Source organism: Hylaeus anthracinus, unplaced genomic scaffold, assembly GCF_026225885.1.
Source record: "Hylaeus anthracinus isolate JK02 unplaced genomic scaffold, UHH_iyHylAnth1.0_haploid 5, whole genome shotgun sequence".
Lineage (NCBI taxonomy): Eukaryota > Metazoa > Arthropoda > Insecta > Hymenoptera > Colletidae > Hylaeus > Hylaeus anthracinus.
Window position 1 is genome coordinate 4,294,677 of NW_026535322.1, and position 13,345 is coordinate 4,308,021.

Genomic DNA, 13,345 nt, shown 5'->3' on the forward strand with positions numbered 1-13,345 from the left:
CCCGCCGCTGGCTGCATCGAAATCGTCTCGAATTGACATGCAACGGGCACCGACTTCTTCGAGGGAACACTGCCAAATTAATTTGGATCGTGGCTGATTCGATTCTGGTCGATGCTTTTAATTTAGTCGAAGAGGAAGCGGACATACTACGACTGGTTCTCATGCTACTTAACCGAGCGAAGTGAAGGAAAACCTTTTGTAAACGGAACAATTTACAATTTACTTTACAATAACTTTTGCAGTCCTTTTTAAAAAGGAAAACCTATTCATTAACTATAGGAGCTTTGTCTTTAGTCGTAAGCTACTCAAGACTCATATAACGACGTGTCGCGTCGTTCTGTTTCGGCAATGATTATTATTCCGGATCACATTGAAGACACCCTTTTGGAGAATCGATAAAGACGAAGAAGGCTCGGTGAAATCGTCGAGCTTTCGCCTTTGTCAGTCGAATAATCCTGGCCCAATCTTGACTCTGAGCCTTTTTACGCGTCAGGCCAATCGATCACCCGGGACTCGACCTTGTTTCGAGATGAAAGATAGACGGAAAACGGCTACCGTTCGATGAATGACGGGGAGGGGGGTATCGATCGAGGCGCGAGATCGGCGAAGAAGGAAGCCAAGCGGCGGTGGTCGCGGCGCAATCGCGAGATTTCCGTGAGAGCCGACGTGATCGAAAAGCCAATATCTGTTGCGCTCGATCCCGGCCGCAGGGAGAAACGAGCCTGATCCGCCTAATGAACCGATCGCTGTATCGATTAGCGCCGGTTAAGACCGATCGATTGCGTGTCTTGTCAAATTTGTCAACGGGTGCGAACCGGCCGCAGACATAACGATCCCGCCGGCCAACTCGCTCTCTGGCGTTTCTGCTTGCGAAACCCGAGGCAAGCCTCGACGAGGAGAACCGTCGAGAGGAAAAAGGACGAGGAGAGGACACGAACGTGGTTTCGATCGCGAGACGCGTGCCGCGGGATTCGAAACACATGGACAAAATTCTCGTCTGGAACGTGGAATCTCGAATTAGAAACGTAACTCGAATGGTTAGCATGGACCTAGAGGTTCATACTTGACAGATTTGATAATTGGAAGAATTTAGAAATAAATTATTAAAAGTAACTTCTTTGGGAATGCCAATGCCATCTGTTGAACAGAAAGTAAACAATAGCTCGAATCATTTTTTAGAACCATCGAAGACACAGACATGATTAGAACATCGGATGTGCCTAGTCAAGAGTGGATCATTCGCGCGAGTTTTCTAACCACGGGTGGCGACGGATCATTCGAGCGTGAAGGGGTTAAACGTAACGTCTTCCTCTTTCTTCGCGTGTGTACGCGTCTGTCGACACCGCCGTTGCCCATTTGAAAGTGCAAAAAGGAAACGGGGTGAGAGAGAAGGAGAGACTATCGAGAGTTGCGAGTTCTCGACGCGGTCCAATTACTTTAAATTGAGTTATAACCGGATCAAATTGCCGATAATTGGCGATTGCATAGCTTAATCGGGTGCCACCCCGTCTTGCTCCTCCTCCCACGCGTTTTCTTCTTCTCCGTTCCGCCTCGTCTCACGTACGAAGTTATTCTACGAAATAGCTTCCAAGAGCAAAAAGATGGTTTCGTGAAGATCAACGTCGATTCGATTATTAGTTAGGCAATCTAACATAATTAGTCTCCCAGATAAGCACTCACCATACTCTAATCAACGTTCAAATGAATTAACCGCCTGACCAAATTTCAGCAACCTGTCCACCCACAAACTCTACCTAATTTACTTTAAATCGCTGCTAACTAGCGATTGCCTGGCTCGCGATAAGTTGTCACCCCAGCCTAGCCGTATGAAGTTATTCTTTGAAACGGTCCGGCAAAAAGACGAGACTCCGAGAAGATAGAAGTACAGGGAGGAGAGAGTAGAGCAACGAGGTGAAACCAGCCGTGGAGAGTGCGCGAGGTAATCCAGAGAAACGGAGAGAGGAGATTCCGTCGTTCGCGGAGCAACCTTATCCTTCAACAATACAAATTGCTGATTATGCGCCCAACTTTTACGTGCCTTCTAATTGGGCCGCCTCGGCTCTTGGGAAAGATCGACCGATCGCACGATCGGCCCTCGTTAACCCCTAACGCTCTCCGTGCACGCCAGGGTTCCGTTCGTAACCCTCCTCCGCCTCCTGCCGCGGCGACGGACGACGATAGCCTGCGACGTCTCGCAGCTTCACCCAGAGCGCAGCGCCGACTATGGGATCGCGAGGCGTATATGGGCATGCAGCAAGTCGTGCCGCCCGCTGGACCAGTTTCGAGTGTCGTCTCTTTTGACTATCGAAATCTGGATCGAGGGACGCGCGTCTCGCGGCTGATTTCCGCGCGTCGTCGATCCTCTCTTTATGGGGCCATCCTCTTTGCAACGCGGGACGTGCCTTCAGCCAAGATTTTATCTTCCACGACTGAGGGATGTGGGAGGGCTGCCTGTTTAACTGTTTATCGCGAGTTGCGCCGAGAATGTTGTGTACTAAATGCGTATTTAAAGGTTTACGTGGTTTTGAGGCCCAAACAGGGAGCACATTTTTTAGAAATTTGTTCGAACACACTAAATTTCTAGATGGTATAATTCCATGTTCGAAAGAAAATTATTTCTTACTTTGAAAAGGATCGTATGGTTCAGAACGGTTTCGCGCGCAACTGTCGTGTATCCGCCAGCACATTTGCTCTTGGTCGTACGCCGAGACCTCGCCATTAGGATAATTTTATTGGGCAATTATGGACGTCGCGGTAGCACGCATCGTTCTGGACGCATCTCGCGACGCACGTGCACGTATTTTGTATTCTGTTCGCTTTTGGACTCGAGTTGCTCGCTGCGGAATCACTGGACGGTGTAATCGGAAGAACGAGGAGCGATTTGCGTGTTTCGCTGGTCAATATTTGTCCTCTCAGAGCCCATTTCCAACTAATCGTATCGATGTTACGTGAACTGTACGAAACATTCAAATTTTTCCCTTACATTTTTGTTATTTTTATATATTACGTTTGAAAAAGAAATTGGACGAAACCTACAGAAAAATACTTGGAGTAGCTTCTAAGAGGAGATTACACAACTCGTCTCGGTGACTCTCCAATGGAATAAACATTGGCAATAAATCGGTGTACAGTGTTATCATTCGTCACGTGTTATTCTATTAAAATTTTGCCCGTCTCTGGCATCGAGCGCCTATCCACGCGATCAAAGCGACTGGAGCGATTACGCGCGCGACTCGATGGCTTTATGAATTAGTAACCACGCGAAGATGCGGCTCATTACTCACTGCTATCGGCGTCGTTGCTAGCGATGGGATCAAGCATCTTACAAGTAACTTCGAATCCTAATCTGTTTCATTTTTTAGGAGTTCTGTCGATCTATGACTTGGTAATGTAGAGCCATTGGTCGATAAAGAAGATTATCTACTTCTTTGCTGGCAATGTATCCTTCGAGTGGTTACGATTCTACATTGTCATCGAATTGTACTATGTTATCGACCAAGTACCTACATTCTTTATTCCCTACCTCACCGACTAAGTAACCCTTATTCAAGATACATACGACTCCATCCACGACAAACTGACTGTTATCGTCCATTCTATAATCAAATCACACTAAAATGATCAGATTGAACTGTACCAGGAATTTACTCGGATTTAAGAGTGTCAGCAGAACTTGATCCCATCCCTAGTCGCGGGCTTGCTCGTTGCAGCAAGTGCGCGTTTGGCGCAATCAATTAAAGCTCATTACGGTTGTCCTTTTCTCTCCTCGGTCGTTAATTCGCTTAACCGGGAAACGTTGAAAGGCAGAAAGTGCCAGAGGAGGGGAAAGAAAAATCGGCTGAACACGAAATACGAGACTGCGTTTACACACGGCCGACGTCGACTTCTTATTCGAAGCGCGTAGAACGCGAGTAAGTAGTCGATCAATGGCTATCCGTGTCCGCGTTCGGGACGCTGCTGGCCGATCAGAATGGTTCTCCTAGGTCCCAAGAGAGCTGTTGACATCCAGCTCCGCGTGCGCGATGGTGACTCGCCTCGCGTATTTTATGCACACGTTTCTCCTTTCGGAGCGGATCTTCCCTAGAACGCGAAAGAGAAAAGGGGTTTTCAAAGGCCCTGTCGCAGTCTCGTGTGTATTTTAAAGGACTTCCGGAACGTGGCTACCGACTCCGGGCATTTCAGCAATTCAACGCCCGTCCCGATGGATGTTTTTGTTTTGTGCAAATGAACCGATCAACGTCGACGTTTCTGTTGTCTAATCAGAATTCGATTCATTAGCTCCTGGTATTCCACCGTCCTAAGCCGAAGAGGCGAACCTGAAGATGTACCTTGAGACTTTGTAGAGATCGTGGAAGAAAGAATCATCTGTTTTAATCGAGCAATGCCAATGTTTAATAATTTGATGGACGACCGTAATTGAATAAAATTAAGTTCCGAATACACAGCATCGCGCAACCCAAATCTCCAAATACGTCAGGCACCGTTCCTCGAATCGAGTGTCCAACTGTGAGGGATCGAGCCTTTCATCGGTGGTCAGCTCGATCTGGATCGCTCCAGTTTCTCCCGCAGAGCAAATCAAGCTGCTGGACCGATCGATCTCGCGAACCCTAACCGGTAACCCCGGGTCCGTCGATATTTCACTCGGCGAGAGGCCGTGGCAACGTTCGTGGCTGGGGCAAAATCGTCCTGCGTGAGCCACAGAGCGTTGGCCAACTCATGCATAGAGTCATGACGAGTCTAAGCGATTGCTTATTGCTCGGGTGGTGCAATCAGTCGCTGCTGACTGACGCATTACTTCTACGACCGTTTGTTATCCTGGATGGATACGGTCTACAAGATACCAAAGTACGTGTTCGGTCCATGCGCATAGGCAATGATCGAGTAAGGGTACGTTTACACTGCTGCAACGCTGTATCGTGGAACGTATACGGAAGTAAGGTACTTCGGTACCTCTAAAAGGGTGGATTACGATAGCTATTCGAGCTCTACTCAACTCAATCGCTCTGATTTTTGTATTAGGTTGGCTAAAAAGTCCGTTCTGTTTGTGGTGATGTTGAAAAGGTGTTATAGAGTTAACATATTTCCTTGTTTAAGAAAAATCGCTGTTTATTTGTGCATTCAAATCCGAATGAATTTTTTGGCCAACCTAGTAGATTAATGTGTGACACAATTGGAGTAACTTTGGTCATTTTTAAGATACAACAACGTTCTACGACGGGTTCTCGTAGGCTTACGTAAAGTTATTATCGCAGTGTCTATACAATCGCGCTCGATTAGCATCGATAATCGACGGTCGTGAAGAGGCCGTCACGTGAATCCACGCGCACCGTTCGCGCGCGTTCCGGACGTAGAAGGAACGCTCGACCTGCCAAGGTTAACCGCGTGGCCAGATATCCGTAACTTGACGAGTTTGCAACGCTCTCGCGCTTCCTGTTGCGATTGATTAATGGCGGCCGCAGTGAGACTCTACGCCGCCGTGTATAGAGTAGGTCGACAACAATTCCCACCTGAAATAACTTCTTAAATCCAAGAAATACAATAGATAATCATACTGCTCGTTTAAAAATGAATCTATCTTAACACAAAATCTAATCAGTACGAGACAATTTTAAGCAAAGATGCATGCTTTTGAACAAAAATGTATTGTATATTTTACAATATAAAAATAAAGATATAAAATCTTTTTTCTTATTATGGACTCAAAGGATCAATACTTTGAGAACGTGTCATTAAAAGGAATCTTGAAATCTTAAACAATTGTTGAAGTTATTAATCGTTAAAGTCATGTTACGATAATAAAAAGGAATATATGAAATATCGTGATGGTCTTACCTTTGTTTCATACGTAGCAGCTCCAAAGCATCCTCCATCTTAACAGTGGAGGATTCTAGGATTGGGAATCGGTCGACGAATAAAAGGACACGAAATAGAAATGATCGATTGAACAAAAATATTTAATTTCGCGATACGTTTAGGTACTGGCCGCTCGTGTTCACCGCTTACATGCTATTATGTACACAAAAAAATGAGGATGGGGGAAAAACGAAAATGTCGGGAAAAGGGAACGCCGTGTGAAAAACGGAAAATCTGTTCGCTCCGGTTTGCGCTAGCCGAGAGAGCTCGAACGCTAAGCGGAAGCACGGAAGCGATATTCTGGAGTCGCTCGTACCAGTCCTCCCCCTCCCGTGCTTATTTACAAGATGCACACGTTTGTTTTATACATCGACGTCGACGTTACTCTTCTCGTTCATTTTATTTACTGGCCTCTCGTCGTGACAGGGTCGCAGAACCGATGAGGACGTTCCTCGACGTCCTCATCTCGCGGCCCCGCGCCCAGGACGCTTCGCTGTACAACGGAGATGAGAAAAAACGATGCTCAAGGGACCGTACGTACGATAGAGATTAGATCCTAAAGGGGTCCGTTCATAGTATACGTTCATATACATATAGAATATTTATATAAATATATTATATTAAGGCACTCCACTACTGGCCGATAATATTTGCGACTCTCCGTTTCTTTTATACAAGGGGGCATACATGTGTGTACGTATACACGCGCACGACAGAACTCGTGATGACCTCTACACGTCAGAATGGGAAATTAAAGCACAGCAAGTGGATCGTTCGACTTGTCGAGGGGAATTGTTCCTTTAGACTTCCGAGCGTCAGAAGTGCCACAGCAGTCGATGAAAGTAGCTTCCGGTGCCTCTTCCCCTTGCCAAGTTGATTATTCCACTTGTCAGGCTTTTTAAGAGTGTTTTCTCATGTCACGGATGCGCGGAAAGTAATTTGTCTTAGAGTTTATAGTTTCTCTAAAGTTCATCGGATAGTAGATAGGTAGCTAAACTTGAAACGCTGTTTTCTCGAAGTTGATGATTATATTATACAAGTGTAAAAAATATTTTTCCATCGTCCAAATTGTGGTAGGAATTGTTACGTTTTTTTTTTTTTCTCGTTGTGCGAGACAAATTGAAAAAGTTGCAAAGATCGTCCATCTTTCGACACGTTACACGAGACTGCCTCTTTTCTAGCCGCTACCGCAATAAATTAATCTCGACTCCTGCTATCAGTTCAACTGGACAACTATGTACAAGACTTGAACACATTTTCGTGACGGGCTCTTGGTCGCTGTCGCGCAACGATTCCACGTCGTGGCACTTCCACGCGCCACGGAATGATTCCTCCGACGATCCTCGAGCGTCTCCAAACGCCTTTTCAACGTCATCTCCAAGGGAACCGGTCATCCCTCGCAACTGAAATGTTTAACCCGATTCCATCGGTTCGATCCTTTCATCGAGGATTTAACGGCACCAATCGATGCTCGATAAGAACTGGGGACTAGCCTGTCGCGGGCCTGGGTTGCTAAGAACTTCACAACGATAAAGGCACTTCCGCTGGCCTCTTTACGCCTAACGTCAGATCTAAAGGTTTGCTCTTGGTGGTTGCTTCCTCTTTCGCGGGGCTGTCACGATCGCACTCGTTGTCGTTCGATCTGTTATCTTCCTCTGAAGACTGACTGGGCCGCGGGGAGCTTCTGCTTGACCTGACGCTGAGATCTATCGGCTCGTCCTGTTCCACGGCTAGCCCGCCCGGACTGGGACTGACGAGCAGTAGATCGCCGCCTCTGGGCGAATGCTGAGAGGTTGCTGGCGTCACAAGGCCAGGGGGTGGGTACACCAACCCCAGACCCTGATGGGGATGGTAACCTGTCGTCAGCGTGACGGTGGCGTTGATCTTCCTGGGTGGAAACTCGCGCTCCGAGAGAGTAGGCGATGCTGCGCTGGTTTTGAAGTAGCTCAACGCTGAATTACTCCTGGACTCCGTGTCCTGACCATCCCCACCGTCCACGGAAGATGCGCCGCTGTCGCTGGGCGTGTCTGCTGTCCTTTTGTAAGTCGGGAGGAACGGTCGAAACACATCGGATGGGCTGGTGGGCACGCAGACGGTGTCCTTCTGAGCGAAGTTCATGGGAAACATCGGAGAAGCGGGATGCTGCTGCTGTTGCTGCTTGTAGAAAGGCGGCGGAGTGGTGTCCCTCGGAGGGGTGCCTGGGGGCTGCTGAGGATTGCCACCCACCCTTTCGCGCTCCTTCTGCCATGCCAGCAGACGCAATTGGTTCTGAAGAGCCACGTCGTCAGGGTGAGGTGATTTGTTGCCCCTCTCGCGCTCTTGCTTCAGCATCGCCACGTGCAGCAGATGGGATTGGAGGGCTAGGTCCTCCTGACTAGGTGACGCGCGGTCCTTCGCGTCCTTGTACACTCCGCTGCCCTGCTGGCTCTGAGCCTGAGGCAGGAATCCTGGTAGAAAGCCTGGCCCGAACGGCGATCCAGCGCCCGCGGCCACGTTCACGTTCTGACCACCGTTGGTCTGCTCCTGGAGCAGGCAGTGGATCTTGAACCAATTCGATCGGCGACCGTAGCGCGAGCCTGACTTCGACATTCCCACGATTAGGCACTTTCGCAAACGGCAGGCCTTACAGGCGGTGCGATTCTTCTTATTGATCACACATACTCCTCCGTTCTTGCACTCCGAGATGCTGCCCAGGTTGTTGTACGTCCGCCCGAAGAACGACTGTAAACAGAGGAGAAAGGTAACGATGAGTTATGCGTGGCAGGTACTTTGATGAAGATTGACAGTTCTGGCACTCAAAGGGTTACAACAACGATGCCAGAATGATCTGAATCTAAAGTGACGACGTCCACTAAAAAGTATCGCACCTATTATACGAAATTATTATTATTCGGTGCCTTGATTACAGAACGCGGCCACTAAGAGCGGCGGTATGCGTTTTTGCGTCAAGTACAGTTCCCACAGCTAAGGTAGCTCGATGCTAATAAACATGCCGGGGGAGAGCAGCGAGCGGTAAGCAGTGTGGCAAGTTATTGCCACGAATTTTTGCTACGGTTTCCGCGAAAGGCAAGTCATCGTAGGTAACTTCTTTACGGGAGCAGCTCGTGGAAACAAACAGGGAGTCGCGCGGTTCAGAACCCGTCGTTCCTTTCGTCGAGGATTCCGTCGGACACGTCTAGGATGAAAGATCCCCCGCGCCATATAAAGGGCCGACCGTGCGAATCAGCGAGGTCCACGCGCGTCTCCGCTGGATTAAACGTCAAGGTTTAATGCCACGCGTGTCACGAGAATTAGCATCAAGAAGGGCCGGCAACGGCGAGAGGGTGGACCAGAAGATGGGCCGCGTGCGTGGCGTAGGCCCCTCGTGCAGTTAAACGCCTGTCAGTCGACGATGAAATCGCCTCGAAAGTAGGACTGGGACTTTTCGAACTTCTTTGTGGAGCGTTTTATTACTCAAATGTTTCTGGGACTCGAATGCTCGGGGAATAGGTTTCTAAGAATTCGAAATGCAAACCAAAATATGGTGCATGTACAGAGATTTAGAGAAAAATACATGAGCAGGCGTTACGTGGAAAGAACATGAAGTAAAGAGTTTCCTAAAAGAGGCTTCAGGATTTCGTTTTTAATAATAATCGAATATACCAGCCGATCCCCCCATCGTGGAATAAACCTGTTAGCCCAGACGGAGGAGTTCACATATTGGACACCGGAAACTCTTGGATTCTGGGCTTCACCTGACGCAGGCCACGTGGGCGACTAACGGTCCAAAAACCCAAAAGCTCGAGTAGCGGTACGCGTCTCGAATGGGACCGACGACTCATCCGCTGGAAATGTCCGGTGCTATCGATCCGTGGCCCACATTTCAGCCCTGATATAATGCCCTGGGATTATCCGACCTCGTGTCACCGCTTAGTCGCGTCTCTGAGTCACCGACGGTCTTACAGTCGTGAGAAACTCTTGGTTAGCTTGTACCATGCGTTCGTCCACTTGGAGGATTGAATATATTTGCTTCGCCAAGGGTTCGTTCGCGAATCCTTCGAAATGAGCGATGGACCGTTTCCGGCATCCCAAATGAATCTACTGACCAGCTCATTATCGGATTAGAATTCAGTAAACGGTATTGTAAATCAGGGCAAAATGAAACGAAGGCCAACGGATTAGTCGATGCCTCCGGCGATCTGGGTACAACCCGAAGAGGTTGACAAACTGGTAACGAACGCGAGACGCGCCATCCGAAGCTCGTGGAAGCAGGACCAGCGGTACCCGCGGAGGCAATCTTCGAGCAACGATCTTAGATCTTCACGTCCACGCGTTGAAAACGGCTTCTGTAGGCCAGATGATCCTTGGCTGTCACCGCGACTGTGTGAAAGAGGTTACGGTGCCGTGTTGCGCACGTTAAAACGAGCACGGCCTGAGGATCCGATCGCTTCCGCCTACGAAACGCTCATTGTCCGCGCTGGAATATGATCTAGTGTACACGCGTGCTTAAGGTTTGGAGCGAAACCAAAGTATAAGCGTGGATCTAGGAGTGGCGTGGCACGAATATTATACGAACATCGCATTATATGGATGCAGAATAACAGGAAGAGCTTTAGCAGATAATATTCCAGGTACACAACAATAAATGAAAATCATTAAAAATTCCCCAACTTTCCACTATTTATTGCTCTCATTATCGAAGACCAACGAAGCCATAATCGTTTTCTAAACTTCTACGAAAGCATCGTCCGTTGGCAGAAAACGAGACCGTAAGGGCGGTAAACAAGCGTGTTTACAATCGCGCGGGTCGATTGCGTGTTTCGCTCGGTCAGCTGTGCGTATCTTGACCGTAGACAGAAAACAAGGTGGACAACGGGATTCGCGTGATTGCGTAAGAGGCGTGCGAGCGCGTGTTCCTCGGGCTTTTCAAGTTTTTGCCCCGGTCCTCGTCCAGATCGCGAATCACGTACCGGCAACGAACGAAACAAACGCCGGCAGAGAAAATTCCCGGCGACAGAAACGCGCGCCATTTAGGGCCTGGCTGCGACAAATCCGTCATTGAACGACGGAGATTATCACAAATCAGCCAGCGCGCATCGGAATCCCGAATCGATTTGTAACGCCATATAGAACGCCACGGGGAAATCGTTGTCCGTGATCGTGAACGGAAACCGGCGCGGGAAAGTTTGACAAATTGTCCGTCGGAAAACGTTTACGCGTCGTACAGCTTGTACCAAAGATGGCGGGTTGATTATGTACACGCGCAGGGCAACCGCGATCGAGCTGGCTTTCAGAATTTTTTATCGAGATCGAACGTTATTTTGTGGAATGTCGACGCGCCTAAAAATGTGTGCTTTGAAGCTTCTATCTTTGATCGAGAATGATTAATTATTATAAAAGTAACGATTGCGAAGAATCAGCAAATCAACCAGCAATAATGTTTGGTTAGGTTTCATTTCTTTGGAACTGGAAGTGTCAATAAAATGATTGTCGGTGAGGCAAAGGTGAACTGATTCTCAAGTCTCAAATTAGAGATCCCATTTTCGAAGTAAATCTAACCTTAGCATTCGTGGCAATAGAATAATTTCAAATGGCGGAATACGCTTGCTGCTTTGCGACTTTTGGAAAAAATCGAAGGTGATAGCGTTGCCGATAGTCGAGGTCTCGAGCGCCGAACACGGCGTTTCTTCGGTTCGGCGTCGGGAATGCGATTGGCATGGCGTTTGCTAAGTCGAGCGTTAACGTTGCGGGAACAATTTCCTCGTGGAGAGATAGAGAGGAAAAAAACAAGCACGCCCGATAGTTTCCCGCACGTGACGGGAATTCGAGCTGCCAGGCAATCGACAACGTCTCGAGTTGAGGTGGCGATTGTAAACGGCCGACACAAGATCGCAACAGGCCGTGGACCGTTTAATTTTTACAGACCCGCTGTATCATAAAATACTCTACTTTGAGAAATTATTAATATTTTAACCATTTGTAACGTTCATAAATTTATCATTTATCCCTACTTGCCTGATACATTTTCTACACTGAGAGATCTATCGAAGAAGACCTAAAAAGCAAGGTCGTAGCGTTTAGAAATACACTTCTAATATGCTCGATCTATCGTTGCCTCGCTTACCTACTTCTACTAATTCACAAGCGGTATACTGAAATTTGTTATTCCTAATTTGTTCACGTCCGCTCCTGAATATTCATACCCCCATGAAAAAATTAATTTCTGTTCGTGACGACTGGTTTTTTCGACGATTCCGCGAATCACCTGCGATCTTTGTTCTCCGGGACGTCGCGGCGAGCTAAGTGAACCTGCAAACAGACTTCTAGAAGCCGACAGACATGACGTCGCGTGTTAACGCGATTAGAGGGGGAGGACCTCCTCGAGGTTGAAATAATTTTCACCAGCGACAATCGCGAATGCTCGATTTAACACGCGCGTACAATGAGGATACGCGTTCTACGATTCAGATTATGTAAACGTCGCGCTCCGCGATCACGGAAAACCGCTCGTTTGTTAATTGCTACTCCAACGAGTCGTGCGATTACGTAGCTAGAGCGAAATTTTCAAGAAACTGAGGCGCTGCAGCGAGTTGTTGACTCTTCTGGAACACTCGAAACGCGTCGTTTTGCTACTCATCGTATTTACTATTGGCGATGACGCGCGGCTATAGGTTCTATATGGAAGTCCAGGCCACTCAGTAGCGTAGGAATATTATTCACGAAATTGCTTTTAACTCTTTGGGAAGAAAAAATAAAAATAAAATTCAAGCTGGACAGAAGAACAGTATCAACAACTTGCTAACGCGTTTTGACTTGTATACATTTCCGATTCCACTTATTATACTTTTAGCGTTGGTAATGCTAAGCAAAAGGTGCGATGATAGTTTTTAATCTACCTAATTTCAAAGAGTTGATTCACTCTTTGAGAACTTTGTCGGATACCAATTGCAGAAAGGAAATAGAAAAAACACAATTATAAATGTTTTATCAACTTCAACCTGGCTAAACGTCAGGTTCAATCGTAAACCGTCGGCGTCGCGACGCACGCGTTTGACAGACTGTTCTCCCGAGACCACACCGCGACTCCTACGGTCCCTGGCTGGACAAGCCATTTCACATTCCCACGTCCTTAATATAGATTGTTGATACGCGAGCGAGTAAGAGGCGCGTGGAACAAGGACGCTCGAGTTGAACGAAAAGGACGACGCTACGGCCAGGATCGCAACGGTGAAGGAGGCCAGACGTCGTCGTGAGGAGACGAAAACGGACGGATAGAGGTTGCGTCGTCCCTCGCATAGAACGACGAGGACGTCGCGATGCCGGGACACGCGGTCGAGACTGAGAGAACGCTTGACTCACCTGCACAGGTGTGTCGGTCGATTGTAAAGAAACGGTGTGAAAAAAAGAACGGGGGAACGAAATTTTTAGACGCCTTTTGAGCCAACTCGAGCCGCGTGAAAAATAGTGTTCCCTTTTGATGAGGAGAGGATAAGGTGACTTTCAGGTGAATGCT

The 13,345-nt window shown here is 47.9% G+C and overlaps 1 protein-coding gene across 1 annotated transcript in view; it reads right to left on the reverse strand.

Moving 5' to 3' along the window:
• Nucleotides 1-5,936: 5,936 nt before the first annotated feature.
• LOC128895552 (zygotic gap protein knirps-like) overlaps nt 5,937-13,345 on the reverse strand; it is a 32,418-nt gene continuing 25,009 nt past the window's right edge. The window contains exon 3 of the mRNA XM_054158255.1: nt 5,937-8,574. Coding sequence (XP_054014230.1) covers nt 7,375-8,574 — 1,200 coding nt within the window. The 3' untranslated portion in view covers nt 5,937-7,374. The remainder of the gene's footprint in view (nt 8,575-13,345) is intronic.